Source organism: Scleropages formosus, chromosome 7, assembly GCF_900964775.1.
Source record: "Scleropages formosus chromosome 7, fSclFor1.1, whole genome shotgun sequence".
Classification (NCBI taxonomy): Eukaryota; Metazoa; Chordata; class Actinopteri; order Osteoglossiformes; family Osteoglossidae; genus Scleropages; species Scleropages formosus.
In genome coordinates, this window is record NC_041812.1 from 15243854 (window position 1) to 15270085 (window position 26232).

General features: G+C 43.7%; 2 protein-coding genes across 2 annotated transcripts; both read left to right on the top strand.

The window, feature by feature from the left end:
* The first annotated feature begins 22 nt into the window (after window positions 1–22).
* uba2 (ubiquitin-like modifier activating enzyme 2) lies at window positions 23–8843 on the top strand. The gene is made up of 17 exons (XM_018739262.2): window positions 23–252; window positions 2007–2090; window positions 2388–2458; window positions 2622–2686; window positions 2862–2962; window positions 3178–3299; window positions 3678–3745; window positions 3953–4074; window positions 4173–4272; window positions 4797–4948; window positions 5725–5818; window positions 5939–6051; window positions 6367–6522; window positions 7437–7533; window positions 7645–7750; window positions 7829–7971; window positions 8106–8843. Exons 1-17 carry the CDS (start codon window positions 112–114, stop codon window positions 8297–8299), a joined length of 1929 nt encoding a protein of 642 aa, XP_018594778.1. The 5' UTR covers window positions 23–111; the 3' UTR covers window positions 8300–8843.
* Window positions 8844–11975: 3132 nt separating this feature from the next.
* ca5a (carbonic anhydrase Va) lies at window positions 11976–25230 on the top strand. The gene is made up of 7 exons (XM_018739442.2): window positions 11976–12597; window positions 15041–15238; window positions 18032–18150; window positions 19055–19150; window positions 19940–20002; window positions 21877–22035; window positions 22926–25230. Exons 1-7 carry the CDS (start codon window positions 12423–12425, stop codon window positions 23100–23102), a joined length of 987 nt encoding a protein of 328 aa, XP_018594958.1. The 5' UTR covers window positions 11976–12422; the 3' UTR covers window positions 23103–25230.
* The last annotated feature ends 1002 nt before the right edge of the window (window positions 25231–26232 follow it).

Sequence of the window (26232 nt, forward strand, 5' to 3'; positions counted from 1 at the left end):
TTCGGCGTCGACGGAACTGCCGTCGTCTCTGGTGTCTGTGTGCTCCTACTGACAGAATCTGTGCCAGTAGAGAGTATCCACAGCGTCGTGTGTCCTTCCAAGCGCTACATAATGGTACAGCTAGTGGGGTCCCTTCGTAAAGAGCTCGCCGACTCCGTGTCCTCCTGCCGGGTGCTGGTGGTCGGCGCCGGCGGGATTGGATGCGAGCTCCTCAAAAACCTGGTTCTCACCGGCTTCAAAAATATAGAAGTGGTAAGAAGAGAAGGAGGAAGGGGGGCGGACACTTTCCTTTGTACGCGAAAGGCCTAGCGAGGGGTGCCCGTTCGTCTGAATGGAGGGAGGGTTCAGCAGTTTGCAGCATGAATGCGGAGTCAACGCTGGGTTTTAGTGCAGGATTCGTGTGTTTTAATCAGATTGATCGAACAAAGAATTCCCTCCCTGCTTCCAATTTTCCGACCACTAGGATTTAGAGCCAATTTATATTTAAAATCCACAAGTTTGCCTCTGTTCGCGGTTTTTACGTTTTCGTGCAAAGCAGCTATGCGCCTCTCTTTTGTCCGTCTGTGATAGATAATAGCCGAGCTACGGTGCTGAGGCGCGCTATGTAGCGGCCGTGTCGCCCCCGGCGCTCTTTACAAACCTCAGCTTTACCCGCCAGCCGCTCTCTTCCTATCGGAGGGAAAGAGAGCGCAGGAAATCGTGACGTTTTTCACAAGAGAGCGCGGGATGCGGTGACGTATTGCGCGAAAGAGCCCAGAGAAGCATGACGTCGCACACACGTTCGCGTCATTGTTCCCGTCGGTCTGTGGGAGGATGCAGGGAGTTCTCCGGAGGACTTTAACACCATGGACATTTTCACCTCGTGCTTTTCATACTTGTGCTGTGTTGTGACGGGAGTCTGTTTGTTGTGATTCCATGCAACACTGGACGGCCCATTACAATTGATTGTGAAAAGGACAAACAAATCAACAAATGTGTTACACTTTTTCACTGCCAGTTCTACACATAATTTATCTGAAATATACCTCTTGTTTTTGAGCAAAATAAGCATGGTTAATATTGTTTATGGAGCACATTACCATTTAAAAAGCATTCAAAAGAAGTATCTTGGATAAATATTGGCTCATACAAGTCTGTGAAAATGTAGTGAAACTAATGCTAGTCCAAGGTGGACGGTAACATGCACTAAATAAACCCATTTATTTTGTAGCTGCATTTGAACTCCTGAATTCTGTATGTCATACTTTGCTGAAACCATCCAGATCTGACCAGAAACACTGCGGATGTACACCTAAAATTCAGTGAGATTGCTGATTATTAATTTTATGTGTTCAGAGGCCTACAGTGGAGGGTGACACCGTATGACAATCAGATGTAACTGTATTTATGACTGAGAAAAGTTGTAAATTTATCAAATTTGACCAGAGCACAGCGGAATTGAGAAAGTCAGTATTTACCCAGCTTCAAAGGATACCGATACCTTATTACTTCATATTATTGCATGCTGTGATATTTGACAAAACAAGTTGTATTTCTGCTATGATCATGTCGATACAATGACACACTGACATAGATCTTCACTTGTGGTGTTCATGAACTGAATATTTCAGTTTTTACGTGACAAAATTCAACTCCGGGCTTTTACAAGTGAATTATGTTAGTATTTTTGTCAATATAAAACCTTATTTTTGTGTCAACATTCCACAAAGTACCATACTTGAACAATCATAGGGGATACTACAGAATGCTGCATTGGTTTTACTGCCATAAATATCAAGCAATGTGCAAAACCTTCAACTCTTTGATCAGATTCATCTGGGATGTGCAGTCATGACTTACTTTCATTGTTATGTAATTGTTTGTGGCTGATGTCATCAATGCTGTCAGTTTTTATTGTAAATATATCATGTGTCTCTGTGTTACTTTGAGAGTGAAAAACACCAGCAGTGTCATATTTGCTGTACACCTTTGCATGTGTGGCTGCTGACCTTTGGTATTTCACGCAGATTGACCTGGACACCATTGACGTCAGCAACTTGAACCGACAGTTTCTCTTCCAAAAAAAACATGTGGGGAAGTCTAAAGCTCAGGTGAGACACTTTGTTGTCTCTTAAATAATTGTGGGTCAAGTATTACCTGGTTTTAGGCCCCAAAGTCTCTCAAATTAATGCATACCTGATGATGCAGGGTCATGACCTACAGTACCTTATCATAATTAATCTGGGCCTCTGGATGTTAATCTGCTTTCTAACAGGTGGGAAGACTGACATAGAATTGGAAATAACCCTGGGGTGAATATGAGAAAAACAACCATTTAGTTGTGTTTGTAATGTTGTGGTGTTGAAGTTGTGTTTTCATGTGCAGTGTTGCTGGCCAAACTGTTGCAGGTTGCCAAAGAGAGTGTGCTGCAGTTCTGCCCTGAGGCCAACATCACAGCTTACCATGACAGCATTATGAAGTAAGTGCTTTCCCGGTATGCTTCCCTCTCTGAGGTGTGTTTCTGTCACTGTCGCTTTGTCCGTCTTAGATGTGAATAAATAAACAAATGAATAAATGATTGACTAAATGTTAAATGATTCTGCTGATATTTACCTTCAGGTATTTGTGTTATTCTTCTACAGCCCAGATTACAACGTGGAGTTTTTCAAGAATTTCATGCTTGTCATGAATGCCTTGGACAACCGAGGTATGAACTGATTTTTCTTCCTGTCCTTTTCCTTTAGATTCCTGCTTGGCATTTATTGCTTCTTATTCTTCTTTTGCTCCATCTGTCCTTCAGACCTGTCCCTTACACTTTTCTCCTTTCTTCTCCTCCACTTGCCTTCATGTCCTCCCTAATTGGCTTCCTCCATGTCCTGCAGCGGCTCGTAACCATGTCAACAGGATGTGCCTGGCAGCAAACATTCCTCTGATAGAGAGTGGTACAGCGGGGTATTTGGGCCAAGTTACGGTCATAAAGAAGGTGAGTCAAAATTACATGTTTTCCAGATATAAGTTTGGAGAAACATTTGAATGTTTTTGTATACTGCTGACACATCCAGGTATTTGTAAAGTGAAAAACATGCCGCCACATCCAATTTACACAATTTGTTCAGTCTAAAATGTGCGCTGGACAAAGACATAATTTGCCTTTGCTAGCTATAGCATTTTTTTACAAGTTGCCTTCTTCCCTCCAAGGGTCTGACTGAATGCTATGAATGCCAACCAAAACCCACTCAGAAGACCTTCCCTGGTTGCACCATTCGCAACACTCCTTCTGAGCCTATCCACTGCATCGTGTGGGCAAAGTACCTCTACAAGTAAGAGTAGGGAGCAGTATACAGAAAATACACTTGAGTGTGGAATTTGAACAGTTTTGTGTTCTGGTTTTCAGTGGTCTTAGCTGGTCCTTTCAAAATCGTTTAACTCAAGAAAGTTCCTACTAGGTTTTAGTAGGTTTTTAGGAAATACAGTTATCACATGAAAGGGGGGCGCGGTGGTGCTTAGTACCTGTGATCCAATGAATGATGTTAACGTGATCGATGAGACAAAATATGAACACGAAAATCTGAACATTAGCAGCCTCTGTGCCCAGGTGCCCAAAGGACACTTTCATCTTATCTGTATTTGGTATTTATATGAATGGGTTCATTGTGTCTGCATGTATGGATGTGTGAACCTCCTGTCCTAATCCCCAGTCAGCTTTTTGGTGAGGAGGATGCAGACCAAGAGGTTTCTCCCGACACAGCCGACCCGGAGGCTTCCTGTGAGTCGATTATCTGCAGCGTCTGCCGGTGGTTGTTTTATCTATGTTCTCAATCAATGGGGTCAAATGATTGTACTAAATTAGACACCATTCAGTCCTGTTGTTAGCAAGTTGACAAGAGGTTAAGAGCTATTTTAGTTTAATGCATAGAAGAATGGGGTCTTATTCTGTACCGTGCTCTTCTGAAAGCTCATTTGATGTCCACAGGGGACCCTGCACAGACTGCAGCACGAGCAGGAGCATCCAACCAGGATGGAGACATCAAGCGTGTGTCCACTAAGGACTGGGCTCGGTCCACAGGCTATGATCCAGTCAAGATTTTCAATAAGGTAGCAGACTTGAATCTAGACGGAACTGTCTAGTTGTTGCTCCACATGCTATTGGTCTGTCATTGGCAGCTGACATGTTTAAATTACATGTGTTACAGCTTTTCAAAGATGACATCATGTACCTACTGACAATGGACAAGCTGTGGAAGAAGAGGAAAGCTCCACAGCCACTGGACTGGGCAGTGGTGCAAGAGATGGGTTAGACACTACTATTTCTGCATAGCAATAAAAAATGGTGAAGCAATTACTCTTGCTTTCAGCACATGATTTCTCCAATGTTACTCCTGTGTGTAGTACATTACTACAAAACCACTGTTGTGCAGTTGTGGGATTGCTCGATGCACTGAAAACACACAACTGAGGCGCAAACCAGTACTCTGTGAGATTTTAAAACAGCGAAACAGAATTAAAACTTCTCACAGAGTCGAAATGTAATACTTCAAGGAAAAAGCTAAGGAAACTCACATTTGGAGATGTTTACATTTATTTATTTAGCAGACGCTTTCCTCCAAAGCGACGTCCAACAAACTCTATGTAGTGTTATCATCCCACACACCTTATTCACCAAGGTGACTTACACTGCTAGATACACTACTTACATTGCGTCACTCTTCCATACATCAGTGGTACACACTGTATCACTCATACAAAGCATCAACTAATCAGTAAATAATTTTTCTTTTGTGAGAGTAAATGAGTGTCCCTTTTCCACCCTTGTCCAGCATACATCCAGGAGGAGGTGTCCGGGCAGGGCTTGCGAGACCAGCAGGTGCTCGGTGTGAAAGGTTATGCCCAGCTCTTCTGCAACAGTGTGGAGACTCTGCGTTCCCAGTTGGCTGAGAAGGGGGAAGGGGCCCAGTTAGTGTGGGACAAGGTGAGGCATGGGGCAGAAAAGGGTGGGGGATGGTGGGGTTCGAGGTGACATTGGGTGGCAATATGTTTCTTTCAGTTTTATAACAGATTACTTCTAGAGATGCTTTTACATTGATATTATGACTGTGCTTCATACTGACTGTATGTATACTGTATGTGACAATCAGTATTGTACAGTCTGGCTTCTCAGGTTAAGAACATTTGACTTACAAATATGTTCATGTTAAAGTATTACAAAGTATTTTGATTGAGTATAGTAATATTAAAGACTTCTACAGAACCTAACTTGTAAATGGAGGAGCAGTTGTGTTACTGTGGAAGATATCTGAAAGTGGCCGGATGCTAAGAAACATTGCACATGCTCATGGGGTGAATTGGTCAAGGTTTGGTGACAATGTAATTTTCATTTGTCAATAATTTTAAAGTAGTCTCAGCATTGTTTTAAGTTAGCATTTTTGATTTTCATTTAATATAACTGTCAGGTTTGTAACCTGTGGAAAAATTGGAAGATATCTATCAAGCTTATGTTGATTGTGATTTATTGTTGATTGTGGCTTTCGACTTAAAAACAAGTTGAGTTACAGACTTCTGGTCGCAGTTGTATTCATAAGGCGAGGAGTCAGCATATACTGTATTTTGACAATGTATTTCACAAAAGCCTAGCCAAAGTTTTAAGATGTTTTTTCCCTGTTCATAACACAGTAGTTTAACAGCGGCATAACCCTGTATTCTTGTGATCTAATGGAAGAGGTGCAATCTGTTTTGTGTCATTACTAGGACGATCCCCCTGCTATGGATTTTGTGACTGCAGCAGCAAACCTGCGCATGCATGTCTTCAGCATGAACATGAAGAGCCGCTTCGATGTCAAATGTGAGTGACATAACTGAGGACATGGGATTTTGATGGCAACAGTATTCCACCAGAGCCCAGTGTTGGATCCATGCTGGATATGTTAAACCTCTGGGACTCATTGTGACTATTTATCCGCAGCCATGGCAGGAAATATCATCCCAGCCATCGCCACCACCAATGCTGTCATTGCTGGCCTCATTGTTTTGGAAGCACTCAAGATCTTGTCTGGAGACTTGGAGCAGTGTCGTACGGTGGGCTGCCATCCTGTTTTGCATGTCCCTCATTTGCACACGGCTGACACATTTAGTTTTGCCTTTATCCCTCACACTTAAATATTTCTGTATCTGTTTAACTAGTAAATGCTTAAACTATTTATGAGTGATGAGCATGTAGAAACGCTAAATTCTCATACTCTTTCTGTTGTAGCGTTATTTGTCAACACCTTCATCCTGAATGATCTCTGTACAAAAGTCTACAGATGCATGGAAGTGTAAAAAGGTACAGGTACAGCCTCTTGAGATGTTTCAGCCAGGTTTATAACCCCAGCACCATCTGGTGCTCCTCAGGTCTTTCTCAACAAGCAACCCAATCCAAGGAAGAAACTGTTGGTGCCGTGTGCTCTGGATCCACCCAACACCAACTGCTACGTGTGCGCCAGCAAACCTGAGGTCACAGTCAAGCTGAATGTGCACAAGACACTGGTACAGAGCCTGCAAGACAAGGTACTGCTGACTGGGGCAAACCTATTATCTCTGCCTGGGTTTCTGGTCCCATCTTAACTCAGCGATGCTGTTTCTGAAAAATGTGGATTGCAGAACAGCAGGGGGTTTATATGGTTAAGTAGGTGTGATTTTTGGAACGTTGAAGGATTTCATGGATCATTTTACCTCAGAGCTGTATTTAATTTTTATTTATTTTATTTATTGTATTCTAAAGTACTTTATTTTAAAAGTATTTACTGAAGTTTTAGACAGAAACACAAATACTTAAAGGAGATGACTAGATAAGAATAACCCATCCATGAAAATAAGTGCAGCGCAAACAGAAAAATTAGGAGTTCTGAAAGCCAGTGAACCATTAACCATTTCCTATGACGCAGTAGAATATCTGTTTCGGTTGGAAAATGTATTGAGTTTTTAGTGCTGGATGTTGGCTGGTTAGAGTTTAACCAGTAGGCTTTGTTGCTCTACAATAGAGGTAGAGCCATCTACAGTTGCTCACAGGCTGTTGATGGGAGGATTTCTTTATAAATAAAGGCAAAACAAGAACCAACAGATTATGAATTAGGAGTGTTGCTTAAAACTTATTTACTGATTTGTACAGCTCAATAACTTTTTATAACTTTTGTGTATCAGTTTAAGATGAGTACCTTGCTCAGTAGTATTGCAGTAGGAATCGAACGTTTCTGACTTGTAGTGTAGTAACACAAGATAAAGTTTTCTGTAATTCAAGGTTACCTTTTTGCCGCTATATTACCGCTGTGATGACCAGTGTAGCTCTTTGTGGTTTTATGTTTATAGCAGTGATGGAGTCTTAGCAGTACTTTGAGAGTGTCTGTACATGGAAATAGACTTTATGGGGTTTTGAATTCAGATCAGTAGTTTGGACTAATTTAAACTTGGTTTATTGGTTCCAGATACTAAAAGAGAAATTTGGAATGGTCGCACCAGATGTTCAAATTGAGGATGGGAAAGGTACCATCCTTATATCCTCTGAGGAGGGTGAAACTGATGGTAAGACCCTGATAATGGAAAAGGTTCAATTCAATGGAGTATTTAATCTGCTTGCTTGCAGAGGGTACCCATTTTGTCCCCTGTGACATCCACAATCTGTCGTTCCTGTAGCCAACAACAGTAAGTGCCTGTCTGAGTTTGGGATCCGAAATGGTAGCCGCCTCCAAGTGGATGACTTCTTGCAGGACTACACACTCCTGGTCAACTTGCTTCACTGGTAAGTGCTTGTGTCCTTGTGCTTACGTTTTTCCATCTCTTGGGAACTAATTTCTCTGTGATATTTGTGTATGAACAGTGAGGACCTGGAGAAGGATGTTGAGTTTGAGGTAGTGGGTGACGCTCCTGACAAAGCCCCGCCTGCACCAAATGTCCCTGAAGAGGACAAGAATATTGCCAATGGGAACCAGGATTCTGCTCTACCCTCTACTTCTTCCAAGGGTAAGAGGATATCAAACATACCTCTGCAATTAATTTATTGCAGTACATCTCAGGTATAGAATAAATACAAAGCTTTATATACCAAATGAAGTCAGGGTTTCTCTGGTATCATGTATCTTTTTCCCCCCATGTAGTCCCCATCGAGAAGGATGATGTTCTAATTGTGGATTCAGACGAGGAGCCATCTTCCAGCACCATGGAAGCTGCGGTGGAGATGGGCGGGGTCAAGAGGAAGCTAGAGGATGTCGAAACGGGTGGGGCTGGGTCCAAACGCAAGCGGCTGTTTGAGCTGCCCATCAATGATGATGACATCATCGCGCTGGACTAATGAAGCTCGGTCTTCCATCTTGAGGGCTGTGTTTGTGGTTGTATTTTTGTACTCTGTTTCTCTTACCGAATGTCTGTAAATATATATGTATAAAAACTGTTACGTTTTGAGGCTTATTTTTGTTGGGGGAATGCCATGAAGGCTGGTGATACAGAAGGGAAAAGAGGGTCGGAATACCCTTTAACACGATTTTTCAGGAGATGCTATAAAAACCTACAAGACAGACTTAATAGTATGAACCTCATTAATAAGCTTCAGATGAATCCTCATAGAGAGGGGGCAGTATTTTAAAACACATACAAACGTAAAATGTGGAATAGCAAAAAATATTTTAAATACTTTTTGCCCTTGTCTTTGAAAAAGGTTATAAAACTACTTGATGGATTAATATGACTAGAAGATACAGTATGGTGGACAGTATTGAACGTTTTTTTCTTTTTGTGTGTACTGCCTGGTATCAATTTGACAGAACATGTTGTGGGTATTTGTAGTTGGCATTATTTATACTTTTTATAGTTTTTGTTTAGGCTCATCCATACTGTACTTTATGGACCAAATAAAAAGACTGAACAAATGCTTTGAGGCTCAATGGTTCCAACTCACCACATGAATATACAGTGGTTAAAATTTGAAAAATCTTTTGAGGAAGTTTGTGGAGCTGTACCTTCTGTTCACAGATCAGCAAAACAGGCTGTTGAGTTGTGGATTTAGAGAGGCTGTCATCCAATCCAGTCTGTTTACATGAATAATTAACAGCGTTGATGTGATACGTGTGACCTGTGTGCAAGTGAAGGAACACAAGCTTCTGACAGTTTCTGAGTCAATATTGTGTCTCCTTTGCAATCAGAGTGAACAGAGTTAAGAAGCACAGTATGGCCCATTGAAAATTTGGCCAGTTCTTACATGTCCAGTTATCTGATGACCTCAGTTCAACTGGAATTTAATTCAGTGAGGGACATTTGTCATCTAAACTGAAGTTTGTAAAGTGTTATTATTGAGTTTTTTTTAGGTGTTTCCTGGGTAGGGTTTTTTTTAACAATTTGATTTAAATAAGACGGGGGGCACGGTGGCGCAGTGGGTTGGACCAGGTCCTGCGCTCTGGTGGGTCTGGGGTTCGAGTCCCGCTTGGGGTGCTTTGCGATGGACTGGCATCCCGTCCTGGGTGTGCCCCTTCGCCCTGTGTTGCTGGGTTAGGCTCCAGCTCCCCGCGACCCTGTATGGGACAAGCTGCTCAGACGGTGTGTGTGGGATTTAAATAACTGGCTTGGGTGCAACAGTAGAGCTTCTCTAGGTACTTAACCTCCTTGTTGCTGACTTCCCTTAGGGGTATTTATGAGGTTATTTGTCATCAATAACAATGATTAATTTTTCTGTGTTTACATTTATTCATTCAGCAGATGCTTTTCTTTAAGCAACATACAATGATTATTAACTCACTAGTTAATAGTATTAACTAGGAGCAGTGTTAGCATAGTGGTTAGCACTGCTACCTTTGGACCCAAAGGTTGCAGCTTTGAATCTTACCTCCAGCTGTAGTACCTTTGAGCAAAGTGGATTGTTGTTGCCACCATCAAGTGAAACCTGACTCAGCGCAATCACCTGCATGGATTTCGTGGCAAGGGAGAAAGAAAAGTGGGTTGGTGGTGTCTTCTGTATGTTGGGGGAGGCACAGGCAGGGAGAAACACAGAACCACCATCCACCCTGAGTAGGGCTTGAAACCCATACCCCCCAAACAGAGAGGTACGGGTCAAACCCACCACAGCCTTTTGAGCCAAGGTACTTCTGCTAAATTGCTCTACTTAAATTATCCAGCTGTATAACTGGGTAAATAATTGCAGTCATCTTAACATTGTAAGCTGGGTAGTTTTACTTTGGAAAAAAGTGTCATGAAAAAATGTAAATGTAGTATCTACTTGACACCTTTAGCCATGGTGACATACAGTGTTACGTTACAGTAAATTCCCAGCAATCATGCACCTATTTATACACTAGAGCAGTGTAACACAACACACACACACACACACACACACACACACACATACACAGAGAGGGTAATCCTGAGTCTTCAGTTCACCTGAAATTCATATCTTTTGACTGCAGGAGGGAATCCATCCAAGCTCCACGTGCTTCATACAAACATTAAACACAAAACCATCCCCAAGCTGCAGCTTTTGGTCAGAAGTCCAAGTTTAGGTCCACCCCAGCTGCTGTACTACCACAGACCTGTTACGATACAGTTGGAGCGATGAGTCGTTAACGCAACACGTGTTTCACTGGCGGATGACAGGAGGTAAAACAAAAGCTGTGCTGAACCCGAAATCCCTGCGTTCTTCCAAGCCGACAGAAATGTCACGTTTCTGAGATCCGCTAACGGTTTGGCCCACTACTCCGCCCCAGCGGCACGATGTCTGTTCCGCAAAGATAACGTTCAAGCGGAGAAGGTGAACAGGGTGCCTTGAACGCTTTGACCGAATCACTTCCTTTAATCCTTAACCTTGTGTTTTCTCTTCATGATTTTTGGGAAAAGGAGCATGTTGGTGCCTGCTGTATGGTGGGTCTGGGGTTCGAGTCCTGATTGGGGTGCCTTGCAACAGACTGGTGTCCCGTCCTGGGTGCGTCCCCTCTCCTTCCAGCCTTGCGCCCTGTGTTCCAGGGTTAGGTTCCAGCTTGTTGCCACTCTGCTTGGGACAAGCGGTTCTGGACGGTGGATGATTTTTGGGCCCGACTCCCGTACTTTGCAGTTACACTTGTACAGTATGTAACTTGACAGATCATGGTAGCGGATACAGGGCGGGGTTGTAGAGCCCCTCTTCCAGCCCTGTCATTTGGGTTCCTCCTCTGCTCTGGCTGACTTGTGACCTCTAGGTTTTACCCACAAGCTCAGTTAAGTACCGCTGAACTATGGCAGAAGCATGAGAAGCGGGATTTCGTGCAAGAGGGCCTGTTTGTGGAGTCGTGATTCCGCTATTCTCCAAGTCTTTGTATTTTCAGCTCGTGAACAAAATTTCAATGCACGTCATAATCGCTGTTTGTAAATCTGATAACGTTTCATATGACAACATGACGTTAACTTTTTTGTATTCCCGTTAAATAGGAAAATCTAGACTAGTAGAGAACTCCACGGGTGCAAAAAAATAGTGTATTTATTCATTGCGCTGGGCTCGGATGAGACACACAGGAGTTTATTATTTGCGTTTATTACAACTGTTTATTGGAATAGCGGCACACAACGACAGGTATAGGGGCGTACACAGCGTACACAAAGAAATTAAATTATAATGATGCTCTCTGTCCTTTTCCTCAGGACCTGCGCCTCAAAGCAGCTTTTCCGCTTCAGCAACTATTTTTTTACATGATCTTTCCCACAATTCCCAACTATTTACAATAAACGTCTTTTCCCACGCCGGTCGTTACAGTATGTATTTATTTACAACCTCTGCCGTTATTGTGCGCAAGTTTGTTCTGATGCTGAAATAATAATAATAAAAAAAAAAGATCTAATTTGCCTCTGTGAAGGCAAACCACTACGAAAAAACGCCCCTCGTTTGAGAAATGTGATTGGCTGTGATTTTGTCGACGGTAAACGAACGTCATTGGATGTGATTAAGACGATGCACCTTATTGGCTAACCGGCGGACTCTGCGTGATGCTGTTTTTTTTAGGGTTGTGCTGGTCGACACCCCGTCATGGGGGCGGACATGTTAAAAGTTCTGTGTCAAACATCTGCACGGGTCGAAATAACGCGGGCAGCGTCGTCGGGTCGGAAATTTACATAACTGCCGGCCCACGTTATGCAACTGCGAGCAGCGGAAAAGGCGGCTGACGCTTCCTTGTTCAAGAGTTCGCTGGAGGAGAGCGGAGACGCGCTTAGACTAGTGCTGCAGTGCAGAAGAGAAGCGCGGAGACGGCGCGACTAGTTAAAGTGGCAGAAGAGGGCAGAGACAAGACTGGTTAAAGTGACGGATGCGTGGACACCCGACTACTAGTTAAGGGAAGAGAGGCGAAGCAGCGCCGAGCTGTAGAAAACAAACTCCAGCGGCCGCGTGTAGCCTAGGACTAAGACTCGAGGGCTCTCGTGCCGTGCGTGGTGGTCTGCCCGGCCGTTCCGGTCGCCCGGTTGCCATGGTAACTTTGAGGGTGGTGGCGACGGCAGCGCTGGGTCGCCGTCTGTTTGCGCCCCTGTCCTCGCAGCTCCGGTGTCCCCTGACCCTTCAGGACCCCCGGCGGCACCCGCGTTGGGTCCCGGTGAGGAGGTGCGGAGTGTCCGCCTGTTCCAGCAGATTTGTGCTCTCTCACAGTGAGTATATCTGTGTGTGTGTGTGTGTGTGTGTGTGTGTGTGTGTGTGTGTGTTTCTGGAATATTCGCTCTGGGCCGCGCGTTAAACAAAGTGCTTCACATACGTATTATTTCGCAGGCAGGGTGTCTCGGAGCGACGCTCCCACGTAGAGATGATGAGCAATGACCGCCCTGCCCACCTCATCTCACCTCACCTCACCTCACCACACCGTTACCGAACAACTCAACTGCCGTAGCTGTAACACGAGTCACATGATAATTCCAGCTGTCGGCAGTGCGCTCGACGACAGGGTCAGTCCTAGTGGACTTTCACCATGTTTTACGCTCAGGGGGATGCAGTGTAAATGCTCTGGCAGCACGGTAAAAAGGCTGTGTAAGCGACTGCGCTGAGGCCTCGGGTTAAAGCACAATTGGAACCGGAAGTTTTGTTCGTGACTTTGGTTGTTTGTAAATCCAACCAGAATGTGACGTCCCGGTGAGTAAAACGTACAGGCGTCCTTAGTTTCACCAGTTCACTTGTTAAGTAGTGTAAAATCCTGAGATAAGACTACATATGACTACTTGTCATATGTAGGGTTGCCCTGTTTTTCTTTTTTTCTTTTTTTTTTTTTTTTTTTTTTTAAAAGAGCCTACAAGGTTCAGTGGTTTGGAACAACATTTCAAATGGACTCTTTCAAAATTACTGAGAAGATAGATACATAATTTTTTCCAGAGTTTCCTATTCAGTGCCAACTGATTAATAGTCATGTGCAAGGTTTGCCAGCATCTGACCACTTTGTTTCTTTTATTATCTGTACAATAAAGAGGAGTAATTGTAGAGAGAATTTTAGTATATTTTGTAAAAGTCTGTTACTGTTATAATACAGAAAAAAATACTCTGTATAAGATGTTCTTATGAACTTTGAGATACATTAAAATTAAAGCTAATTGAAAGTGACAAAGTAAAAATACATTACTCGTATTGTTAATGGTCACCATTTCTCTCGGAGCACCAACTTTCAACATTGTGGAAGTGAGTTTAAATTATTTGGTTAAACGTTGTTCTGTTTGCACTGCTTGCTTACACCGGGATGTAAAGAGACTTGTTTTTACTCTGCAAAGAATTTTTTTATTTTATTTTTAAAAGGAGAGGAGGAAATGCAAGTACTTTGAAGAAAACAGAGTTGAACATAGACTTTGTATCTTAAATTGTGCAAAGTGACTTTTTTAAAAATAAAAAAAAAATTAATTTAACATTAGGACCCAGTGTATCAATTAGAAGCGCTTCACCAGACACTTTTACGCTTGTAAATCCAAGATGAAGACAAACATGCGTTTGCTAGCTGGAGACAGTGGAGTGCAGTATCAGGTTCAGACATGAACCAGTATTCAGTAACAACAATTCAGTTCAGACATAAAAACTGTTGATATGACTTCACCTACATGTAGGTGCAAGCAGATCTGAAAACCTCCCAATGAAATGGGGGGGGGGGGGCATAGACACAATACTTTGAGCTTTTTAGATGTACAAGTCAGATGATATTATGCCAGAACTCTGAAGATGTTTTGTGTGTGTGGTTTTATTTATTTAAAAAATTGCTACTGGGGGGCGTGGTGACGCGGTGGGTTGAACCAGGTCCTGCTCTCCGGTGGGTCTAGGGTTCGAGTCCTGCTTGGGGTGTCTTGCAACAGACTGGTGTCCCGTCCTGGGTGTGTACCCTCCCCCTCCAGCCTTACGCCCTGTGTTGCCGGGTTAGGCTCCGGTTCCCCGTGACCCCGAATGAGACAAGCGGTTCAGACAGTGTGTGTGTAAATTGCTTTTATTAACAGCGTTCGGTCACAGCAACGCACAGGTAGACAATATGCTGACAAATTAGAAATATGTCCATATACATAAGGTAAGGGCTCATGGTCAAAAGGTCACGTATCACAGGAATGATCATGTAGCACTTTCTAATAACTTCCAGAAGCATGCTGAAACATTCGTCAATTCATTAGTTTTCATGCAGATGAAATGTATATATTTTTTTTAAAGTGGCAGAAATTTAAACACTTTATCTACACGTTTACAGAAGGAATGTCTGTGTGAGAGGGACCCAACATTAAAATATATTTCTTTGACAAATATGGGCGAGTTAGTTAGTCCGTAGTTGGCCTACGGACCGTAACGTCATCAAGAGAGAAGTTTGTGTTGTGCTTTTGTGAAGAAAATAGTTGGAGAGAGATCAGTTTCATGTTTTGCCGTGTTGCAATTTCCTTCCCTGTAATTTTCTGCTTCAAGTCATAAAAGGAAGCACCTTTCAACAGCTGTGCTTATTTGGTCACAGTTTCATATTTTTCTCCCTGTGTTTTCGAGCTTTCTCTCAGCCAGTAATTACTCAAGATGTCATTATATTTCATTTGCATGATGTTGACCCGGTTCTCTCATATTGTCTGTCTGTCTCACCTCCTCCTACCATGCTAGTGCACCCAATGTGGCAGGAACCACTTGCGATCCCTGGTGGCGACCGGCAGTCCCCCATCGACATTGCTGTGCGCCAAAGCATCTTTGATCCATGCCTTAATCCTCTCGTCGCCAAATATGACCCACGGACCTGCCAGCAGATCTGGAACAACGGCTACTCCTTCCTGGTGGAGTACGATGACACCACAGACAAATCCAGTGAGGCAGCGTGCTCGTTGACGTTGGCGCTCTCTCCGTGTGTCTTGTCATGACATTTTGGCCCTTTTTACCTGTTGATTTGTTCTTAAAGCCTCGCTGTGGGTAGCGTAAGGCTGACAATGGCTGCATCTTGTGCTTGTGTGATTTATTGTTTCGTTCAAACTGGAAAAATTGAGCCTGCAAGTCCGTCAGGTCCTTGACGGGCATAGGTTATCATTATGTTTGTGTGAAAATACACCTTGTTTGTGCCAGGAAGGCATTGTGTCTAACTGTGCATGTCCTGAAATGACCTTGAGTGGACGTTGGTCTCCTCAAGCAGATTAATGCCATGGAGTGCAAGAATTCCTGACAGAATGTGCTTAAGTGGAAAGGCTCCTGTGAAATATTCATGCTGAAATGGTCTTAATTATAGACATAGCCACACAGGCCTAATGTAACATACTGGAATTTGCCCATGAGGGTCAAATACCCATTGGAGCTTGAGAATTTTTTTGTCTCATTTCTTTGGGTTGGGATTTTTCTTTTTCTTTCCTCAGTTGCCAGTTGGCTTAAATACTTAGAGTTTGCAAAAGGTTTTCTCACTCTTTGTTTCCTGTCACTTCCCATCACTTCTCTATCACTGATGGTCAGTTATTCAGTGCACTGCATCACTCTGAGAAGAGTTGTTTTTTAAAAAAAAGTAGAATGAATTTCACAGTAGGTGGTGTGTAGAAACTTCAACGGATTGTGCCACTTTGGTGGAAGTAATCTATTAGACAACGCTAAATAATTTTGAGAGTTGTTTGGGGACATGGATGTGGCAGCAGCTCTAGTCACTATGCTACCAGCTCCAGTGAAAATTACACTACTGTGTAAATGGATAAATCAGTGCAAGTAGCTTTGAAGAAAAGCATAGCTAAGTGAATAGATGTAAATGTACGTTAAACTGAGTTAATATGCAGCTTCACGCCCTGTTTTTCATCTTAGTCTGTGTTGTCCTTCCTTGAATTTGTGTAACATTCATAAGTGAGAAGCCAAGGGAGGATGAGGTAACTGACCTTGTGTCACTAGAGTTTTAGATTTTTTTTTTTTTGGTTCAGACTCTTGGACTTGTCATTAGTAAATAGCTTATTACATTAAGTGGTGATCATTTATCGTATTTGGTGTCAAAAGATACTGAGAAATCTACATACTAACTTTTAAAATCAGTTGTACTGTATATATTTGAGCCATATGCTGCTAGTGACTGGGTTAATATGAGATGAACTAAGCAGTTGGCACATCTCCATAGAGTCATCCAGCAGATCCTTTGGAGAAGTTGGACTCTCCAGTGACAGTGTGGCCTCTTGGGGTTACCAGCTATTGTACTGTGGGAGCAGAGAGCATGGTACAGAGGGGTTGCTCTCGATGGGTCACTTTGTATTTACACAAAGGGCGAGTCCCCGATCTGTGCCTAACCTTGTTTTTAAATACTCACACAGCAGCAGTTTTTCAGGCTCTGGAAATGGCTACATTCTTAGTGGAGGCTGAAATACTCCAGTTCTTTGGGGATATTTGGGGAAAGTTGACATGCACTTCGGCCATTTTTACAGTTGGATGTTTAACCAGAGCAGTTGAGGTGAAATACACCACGTAACAGTACAGGCTCCTTGAAATTCAGGGCTCCATATAGAAATTAAAAGGCGGCTTTCGGGTTATGTCCGTGTCCACCGTACTCCTTAAAATACGCACTGCGCCGTGTGCTGTTTTACCTACTTTGTGGTGTAACCCTCCTCAGATGTGCATTTGCCTGTTCTGAATTTAATGTTTGTGAATATGTCTGAATATAATATTTAGTAATGTGAAACGTAAACATTTGGTCTTTCTCTCAACTCTGGGATGGAACAGTTTGTTCAACAAGTGATGAAAAAGACATGCGCATTTTTTTAAATATGATCCATAATATGGAAACGCTTATCTGCCCGGTTCTTATTAGATTATCTAGAACACAAATTAAATAAGCATAAACTATTTGGAGTCCGTCCGAGTCTGGCAACCGCTGAGCCCGGTCTGCGGTCGCGCACTGTGTCCAGCGCAGATCAGGGACGTTGGCCAGCCAGCGTGAACTCAACTCCCTGAACTTTGTCCATTCCTCTTCTAGCAGTCATTTGTGCATCTAGGTTGTTGGCAGGGTAAAGGTCCTTGTCATGCTGGCAGTCCCCAGGAGGCGAGGGGCTGCCGGGCCCTTCCCGTGGCATACCTTCCGTCAAGGTGGCCGTGTCTCTACCTCTGTCCCCTGGATGACGTCAGAGCGCTGGTTCATGTTTGCAGAGCAAACGGACGTTATATCTGTTTCTGTCCCTATCTGTATGGATTTGGCCGTGCTCTGAGATTATGGGTCTGAAAGATAAGGGTTCCGTTACCCATTTGGAACACGGACAGTGGAGTTTTTGTTTTTCACTTTGCTTCTTTGCCTTACATTCATGGCCAGTTGCCCAATGCTTCTTTGTCCCTTTGGAAGGACACGCTCTCAGCTGGGGGATGGTGAACACAAGCACGTAACTGTGCCTGCTCTGAGCCACCTGGCGTGCTCTGCTTTGCAGGCCCGTTCCGGCTAAGATCCGTCACCTGTGTTTTTCCGACACTGAGGTTTTTAGCCTTCTCGCATCTCTCCTGTCAGCCTCTGCCAGTCCAGCATAGTTACACCACAACTGCTGGTGCCTTATTGTACCTTTTAACTAATCTACTGCAGTGCTTCAAAGATCAGCAAAATGTTTTTTATTGCTGTCACCTGTGTCCTGCCGATGGAACGCTCAGACTGTCTCTCTTTGTCAGCACTGAGCGGCGGTCCCCTGGAGGGCCGGTACCGGTTATGCCAGTTCCACTTCCACTGGGGCGAGAACAATGCCTGGGGCTCCGAGCACACCGTGGACCACCGCTTCTACCCTGCTGAGGTCTCTTAATATTTGTATGTCTCTGTTACAGGATTCCGTCTGACTTGCTCCCTCACTGCGCCTGTCTAGCATCTTAATGACTTCATTCTCTTCTTACCTGTAAGGGTGTTAACTGAAGGAGTCTCAAATAATAGCATTTCAGAGTTACACATCTAAGTATTTTCAGCTGAGAAGCAAAGTCTTACTGGTCTTATTAACATTGTTACCAGCATTGAGTGAAAATGAAGTAAACAAGTACCCATGCAGCCACCCAATTGTTCATTTTCCCCCCTGTGTACCTGTCTGCACTGCTTGCAACAGAACCATACCTCCCAGAAAGCTTGAGTATGAACATCTATATGGGGGGTGAAGAGCTGCATGAAGACTGGAAACTAGGAACTAGTGAGCTTCTCGGAGGCTGGTGACATTGCACTATGGTGCACATCTGAGATGCCCTGCCCAAGCCAGCCCCCCCCCCCCCCCCCATTGTGCACGAAGGACACATTTCATTGTTGAGAGGCAAAGCCCAGATGCTGTGTGTACTTTCAACAGCTGCTGAGGCTCAGTGCCCCAGCGAAATAGTTACCCCTTACATGCTCGCATCCCACCTGTCTAATTTCACACAATACGGCCAACCAGACTCCTTGCTACAGAATGCCCCACACCACTACACCAGGATGGACCATCAGGTTTCTTCATATTTTTATATTGCTCAATGTGTTTGGGTGTTACTCCAGAGCATTCTGTCATGATGAGGTCTTTAAGCTCGTTTGTGAGAGGCTAGCTTTTTTTGGGCAGAACCAGTGGAGCTGGATTCTAGCTTCAAGGCAAAAGCAGAGCAAGGTGCAGACCTGGAGTCCAAAAGACATGTTTGTGAGCGCTTGCACTTCCGCGGTTTCTGAAGCCGTGATTTGTCCATCCGCAGCTCCACCTGGTCCACTGGAACGCAGACAGGTACAGCCTGTTTGAAGAGGCTGTGATGGAGGAGAACGGACTGGCGGTCATCGGGGTCTTCCTGAAGGTGCCCGTCACATCTGAGCACAACAGATATGCACTGCATGCAGCAAAGGCCATACTCGACTGCACGTTGAGCGCATATGACTGGTGCACACCTCACAAATTTACATTTATTCACTTAGCAGACACTTTTCTCCAAAGCAATTTAGAATGGATACTGTGTAGTGTTACTAGGCCACACACCTTATTCACCAAGGTGACTTACACCGCTAGATACACTACTTACACTGGGTCACTCATCCATACATCAGTGAAACACAATCTCTCCATGTCACTCGCACACTTATGGGGAAACCTGAACAGTATGTCTTTGGACTGTGGGAGGAAACCCACGCAGACATGGGGAGAACATGCAAACTCCACACAGAGTGGGGATCGAACCCACGTTCTCTTGCTGTGCCGCCGTGCCACACCTAAAATACACTCTCCGACTGTCACTTTGCGTTTAGGCAGATGGAGTGTTAGATGCCATGTAGCTGCACATGTGGACAGGTTGACCAGTTGTGTACATTACAGTAAATAATCTTATTTCTTTGTTTCTATCAGCTGCAAAATAAGCTTAGTTACACTAAACTGCCTCAAAGTTACGCAGTAAAATCACTGCCTCGGACTTAAACCTGGCGCGGTTACTAAATGTCCCCAACAGTCTAGTAGAAGTGCAGTCATGATGGACAGACAAATGAATGGACAGATGCTGTCAAACAAAAGACTGAGTGGGTGGCCAGTAAGAATTGTAGGACATAGTAAATATTCTGTACCAGAGTACAAATCTGTGCCTCTGATCTGTGTTTAGGTGGGGAAAAGACATGAGGGCCTACAGAAACTGGTGGATGCCCTTCCGGCTGTTAGACACAAGGTGAGTTAATTTTATATGCTTTAAGTGTTTTGTACAACACAAAAAATGTAAAAGATACAGTACCGTGTAAAACGACTCATTTCATGTGTTGTAGCCTTTTGTTATATTCCAGAATGACCCTTACCTGTTTACTCTTAAAATATTATTAGTTTAAACATACTGGGCAATAAAGCTTCGTTCATTCAGAATCAAAAATCTGTCTTAACCTTTCTCTAGGTAAGATTTTTGGCCAGACGTTGTGTAAGAGTCAAAAACAACTGACATGCTGGGGTGTAGCTGGTCCAAGGAGTGACCAAGCATTTTTATTTTCCTTTCATAGTAAAACCCCTCAAAAAAACTGATGATAGATCAGTGGGGTGTTCTTCCATGGAACCCCTGAAAAAATTAATGTGAAAAAATGTGTTGACACTTCCATGACAGCTACTTGTAAATGGCAACCGCTGATGTGTGATTGTAAGGTAGGCAGGATGCTGTTTGATCTGCCATGGATCCATGTCCCATGTGTATCTTTCCTGTATGTAATCCCCCATATGAACACACCGCCAGATAAGTACAGGTGGTCCCTGATTTACGATGGGATTACGTTCCCCAAAACCCATCATGAGTCAAAAATATCGTAAGTCGAAAATGCGTTCAATACACACTTCTGCGTGACAGACTGGGAGACGCAGATCGCTGTCGCTGCCCAGCATTATGAGAGAGTATCACTCAGTGCGTTGCTCTCCCAGGAAAAAAAATCAAAATTTGAAATACGGTTTGTACAGAATGTCTATTGCCAGCTCACCATCGTAAAGATGAAAAAATCGCAAGTCGACCCATCGTAAATCCGGGACCACCTGTATTGTAAAGAGCCCATCTATGAGAAAGGGTGAACTCCCCCTTAACGCTACTTCAGTGCGGTTTTGTCCTTCTCCTAGAGATGAGTGTCCTATAATCGTTTAAAAGGATCACAATGGAGCCACAGGAGAATGTACACGCGCTGGCTGAAGCAGTTTGTCCCGAGCGGGGTTGCGGCAAACTGGAGCCTAACCCTGCGACACAGGGTGTAGGGGTGGAGAGGGAGGGGACACACCCAGGATGGGACACCGGTCCACCACAAGGCCCCCCAAGCAGGACTCGAACCCCCAAACCTGCCAGAGAGCAGGACCCGGCCAAACCCGCTGCTCCACCTCGCCTCACCCCCTTCCTCCGAGAATGTAGACACACCTGTTTTGTCCAGAGCAGGCAAATACTTTCGGCATGTGGGTAATACAAAAATATTATGGGGGGGGGGAAGGAATTTGATATGTACCTGGGTGGTGTGACAGAACATGGGTTCTATTTCTTCTCAGTCTGTCTGGAGTTTGCATGGTCTTCCCATGTCTCTGTGGGTTTCCTCTGGGTGTTCCAATTGCCTCCCATGGTCCATAGATGTGCAGTACAGGTGAATTGGTGACTGTAAATTGCCCATAATGTATGAATAGGTAAGTGTGTGTGGCTAGCATGTGGTGGACCGGGTCCTGCGCTCCAGTGGGTCTGGGGTTCGAGTCCCACTTGGGGTGCCTTGCGACAGACTGGCATCCTGACCTGGGTGTGTCCCCTCCCCCTCCAGCCTTATGCCCTGAGTTGCCGGGTTAGGCTCCGGTTCCCCGTGACCCCACATGGGACAAGTGGTTCAGAAAGTGACCGAGATGGATGGACATGTGCTGTCCTCTAGTGGCCAAGGAGATGAACTGCAGTGCCATATACTGAGGAATGAGAATAAAATTATTTGCTCATGAACCCAGTGCATATTGTAGGATTTCAGCAGAGATCAGTGAGTCTGAACATAGTTGTTAAAGTATTTGTGAAGATTCCTGTTGTTGAAATAACTTCTGTTCTTTCCTTTGCCCCAGGACAGTGTGGTGGAGTTCATGAAGTTTGACCCCAGCTGTCTCCTGCCCTCTAACACAAAGGACTACTGGACATATGCAGGGTCGTTGACCACACCACCGCTGACAGAGGCTGTGACCTGGATCATCATGAAGCAGCCTATTGAAGTCAGCCATGACCAGGTGCGGGAAAACACAAACGTAGTTGAAGGAGTTGAGGAAGACGGCCTGAAATGTGCGTTTTGCGTAAAAAAGTAAAAGTAGGTAGGTTTTTCTTTAGAAAATAAGTCACGGATTTAACTGGCCAGCAAATGAAACGGTTGTGATCCACACAGATGTTTTCAGCAGTTTGAAAGATATTATTTATTTAGCTTATGCCTTTGTTCCATGGGACTTAATACGGATAGTTTCATAAAAGGGGAAAATGTGCTCAGGTCATAAGACTGTCAGATGCTGACAGGAATTTGTAGGCTTTGCTTGCAGTCCTACATCCATAACCATGATGTCAGTGTTCACCTACTGAACACACACCTGATCTGTTACTATTATTAATGTTTAAGTAGACACCTTTGTCCTTGAGAACTTGCAAAGATGTACCCCTTTATACAACGGTGTACTCTTACTGAAGGAAATGGTTCTTTGCTCAGGGTTACTGTGGCAGGTCTTGGTTTGAAACTGGGAACCTTCAGCTTGCAAGATGACAGAGCTAAACAGTATGCCAACTGCAGCCCCTCTCTTTGAAAAAGACATGATGTACTCTTCGGCACATGATTTTTTTTTTCATTTCCTTTATAACCGTTTCAAAGACGGCTAAGGAAAAAACGAGCCCTGGGCAAGCCTTTGAAATGTCCCCCCCCCCCCCCCCCCCCCCCCCCCCCGAGTCGCCCCACTCTCTTTGCCGTCTCGTGTGGAGAAGGAATACTCTCCAGTTCCATGGCAACTGGCAAAGTGTCGACAGCCAGTGACAGCCAGCTTTCTCGGTTAAGGCTGGACGCAGCTGGTTTGGCTCTTCTTGTTCTCCTCCCGCCTTCTCTGGACGTTTTAACCACTTTTTTGCGCTTTTTCTCTTTCAGCTGGCTGTGTTCCGGAGCCTGCTGTTTACGTCCGCTGAGGAGGAGGTGCAGAAGAGCATGGTCAATAACTTTCGCTCCCAGCAGCCTTTGAGAGGACGCAGAGTGCGCTCCTCTTTCTCGCCATTCCTGGGCAAAACCCTGTCAGCTGAGGGCACCGGCGATGCAGCACAGCAGTGACCCTGTCCGCCACACTGCCTCCGTTTGCAAATGGAAATGGGGTCCTTGTGGGGGACTGGATAAAAAAAACGAAACAGAACTTCAGAGGTCCACATCTGATTAAGGGAGTACTCCCTATTAAAAAAAATAGAAATCAGACTACACACCAGTTTTCCTCTTCATAAGTTCCATGTGCTGCTGTTAATATTTTTTTAATCAACAAAAGTAAAACATATGTTTTACCATATAGCAGCAATGTATTTGGTAATGTGTTGATCTGTTTGCAGTACAAGTTGTAACCACATACTGTAATGACTCAAATGGTGAGGAAGTAGAGTTCATGCTCAGGACTGTTTTAGAGACCCTTGAGGTTTTTATATCTCGTATCAGATGCTTTTCTCCAAAGCAGCTTCTGTTAACCTACTACCAGTAATTTACCCATTTAGCTGGGTAATTTTGCCTGGAGCAATTTAGGGCAAGTACGTTGCTCAAGTGTACTGTAACAGGAGGCGGAGTTCAAACCTCCAAACTCCGAGTTCAAAGGCGGCAGCTCATACTACTACGCCACCATTTTTTAAATACGTGATTTACTTTAGATTAATATTAAAGGTAGAATGCCTTAATCAATAGATTTCTATCAGATGCTGTTACACCACGCACAATAAATCCTTAATTCAGTGTTGCCTACATATTATGCATAGTTCTTAATATTTCATTTTCAAGGTGTATGCAATAAGTGAATATTGAATTTCTTTTTCTTGCATCCAAGCTCCTGCAAGGGGCAAGATTTGTCTTGATTTCTTGTTCTGGTCTGAGAGGAGAACACAGTGAATGCAGATTGATCCTTGCCGTCGACGGTCATCCCTCTCTGGCCATCCTTCTGAGGCGGACCACGCTCAGCAGGCTGTTTCTGGCATTAGGTGGAACCTTACCCAGGCGTGCTTATTAGGTCAAAGTATTGTGTGTTCATGGTCACGGGTGCCAATAACATGTTCAGTGATGTTCTTTGTAGCGGCAGCTGCTCTACTCATGAGGGCTTATTGATTGCCAGCCAGTGTTTCATCTATAATGAATAGAATTATTGACCGCGCAAACTCACACGCAAGCAATCTCATTCCCTTTCTGGTTTCTTGGAAAAGGTATCGGAGTGGAGAAGAGCAGCAGCTTTGCCCTTTGTTCCTTGTTTGCTCTGTCTGTTACCACAGCCTTGGTTGGTTGCACTGAGAGCCTAGAGATACCAAGGGTTGCCTTCATTTTTACACTTGGCCTTAGACTCTCGTGTTCTTTTGCTCAGAATTCACTTTTGTTTCTGTTCAGTGGTTGAGAGGTTGGTACAGAGACAAGATGAGATGGAGAGATGGAGCTGCTCTTCCAGCTGTGTGGTTGGCAGGAGGTACATTTTCTGGCTTCTGATTGGTTCCTGCTGGTCTGGAACTCCTGCACTGTTGACTTAGGAAAAAGATGTGGGCCAATTCCTTCTGTGTAATTTTTTTTTCCTCTCCTCCTCACCACAGGCAGGGAGCTGGTTTATTCTAGATTGTGAGGGGAGGCTAGTAGATGGTTGTCTTTGTGTAAGAATAATGCTTTTCTGTAAATGCCCCCTTCATGGCCCCTTTGCTGAATGGACCACCTGGACCCAAGTTGGCTGCATCGAGGAGGCAGCTTGATGCTAAGCAGATCCGAAAAGGCTGCTCCGGCTTTGCCAGCAGCGGAGAACCGCAGCACCAGCACACTGCATGCGTGACTCGCGCAACCCTGTCGGTTAAAGCCTGAGGGGATTTTCTCTGAGCTGTCTGGAGTTCAGAGGTTGTGAGTTTTAAGATGGTTTTTCCATTGGATCATTTATATGTTAACACCTAGCCTCAAACACATTTACTCAAGCCAGGAAGATGTTGGCTTTTCTTTTCCTCTTTGTTTGACTTGCTGAATTGGATTCAAACAAAATTATTGGGCCTTCAGCATGAAAGACCTGTGTAACTGGAGAACATTCCTGTCTTGAATGTTTGGAGTTTTTGCAGCTTGAGTAGGTCTCAATTGTAGCACATTGTCATGCTACCACCTGTCTTGAGTGTGTTGAAAAAATACTTTTGCTGTGGGATACATTGGGCCTCCAGCTTACAAACATAGCTGGGACTAGAAGTTTAAAATTGTCTTTTGATTTGTTTTTTTTTTTTTAACAAAACTTATAAAAACCTCATGTAAAACTACATCAAATAAATAAATTAAAAAAAAAAAAAAAAAAAAAAATTGCTATGATTTCATTACTAGATTTTCATGAAATCCTTGTCCTGTGCAGGGTGGGGGGTATGTTAATGCCCATCTTTTAAATATAGGACATGAAGCACAGACATTTGTTTCATTTATTTAAATCTACATGTTCAGCATTCTTCAGCATTGGATCACTTTGTTTGCTTTAATATATATTTACAATCATCAATAGTTAAGGGACACACCTTGATGGATTTGCTGGATATGTTCAGTAAAGATCAGAGATAGCTATAATAAAAACATACACTGCAAGGCTTCTATTTTACTATGTTTAACTTTGAGCAACATTAAAACTGATTTAAAATGACTGAAATTAAACATACTTCAAGTCACGTAATGCTGATTGACCTATATTTACATTTAATCTCTGCAGATCAGCTGTGAGATCTGCATATAACCTTTGTACTGTATGTTTATCTGTTTAAAATACAGTCCTCTGTGCAGGTTGTGACATGTAGTTCCCAGGAACGTAGGTTTTTCTACATTTGCTCCAATTCCTTGTGCGTGTCTTCTAATTGTTGCGACATTCCTGTCCCTTAGAATACAAGGCAAAACCCATAAACACCATGCACCTGCTCCCTAGTGCAAGAATCTTCATATTTACTTTGAATAATATAATTCCGTATTAAATGAGAAATATATTGATCCTTCGTTATGTCTGTGTGAGTGTATTTCTTTTGACAATACTTTGAAAAGGGTGCGTATTTTTGCTAACATTATTCCAGCAAACATTTAACCCAAAATAAAACGCCTTTTGGTGTACACCCATCCCTCACCTAATGGTGTTAATTTGTTCTGTGAAATCACTGATAGGCAAATTCCTACTGTGAAGGGATCACATTCACATTGTCTAATGTATTCATAATACATAAAGTATTACTGT

What these genes read in the sequence shown, in the direction of transcription:
- ca5a (XM_018739442.2), top strand. Translation starts at nt 12,423, where the DNA reads ATGGTAACTTTGAGGGTGGTGGCGACGGCAGCGCTGGGTCGCCGTCTG. An exon ending in CAGATTTGTGCTCTCTCACA is followed by an intron (nt 12,598 to 15,040) that starts GTGAGTATATCT and finishes CTACCATGCTAG; the next exon opens with TGCACCCAATGTGGCAGGAA. An exon ending in TGACACCACAGACAAATCCA is followed by an intron (nt 15,239 to 18,031) that starts GTGAGGCAGCGT and finishes TCTCTTTGTCAG; the next exon opens with CACTGAGCGGCGGTCCCCTG.
- uba2 (XM_018739262.2), top strand. Translation starts at nt 112, where the DNA reads ATGGTACAGCTAGTGGGGTCCCTTCGTAAAGAGCTCGCCGACTCCGTG. An exon ending in CCCAGTTAGTGTGGGACAAG is followed by an intron (nt 4,949 to 5,724) that starts GTGAGGCATGGG and finishes TGTCATTACTAG; the next exon opens with GACGATCCCCCTGCTATGGA. An exon ending in TGAGGAGGGTGAAACTGATG is followed by an intron (nt 7,534 to 7,644) that starts GTAAGACCCTGA and finishes TCGTTCCTGTAG; the next exon opens with CCAACAACAGTAAGTGCCTG.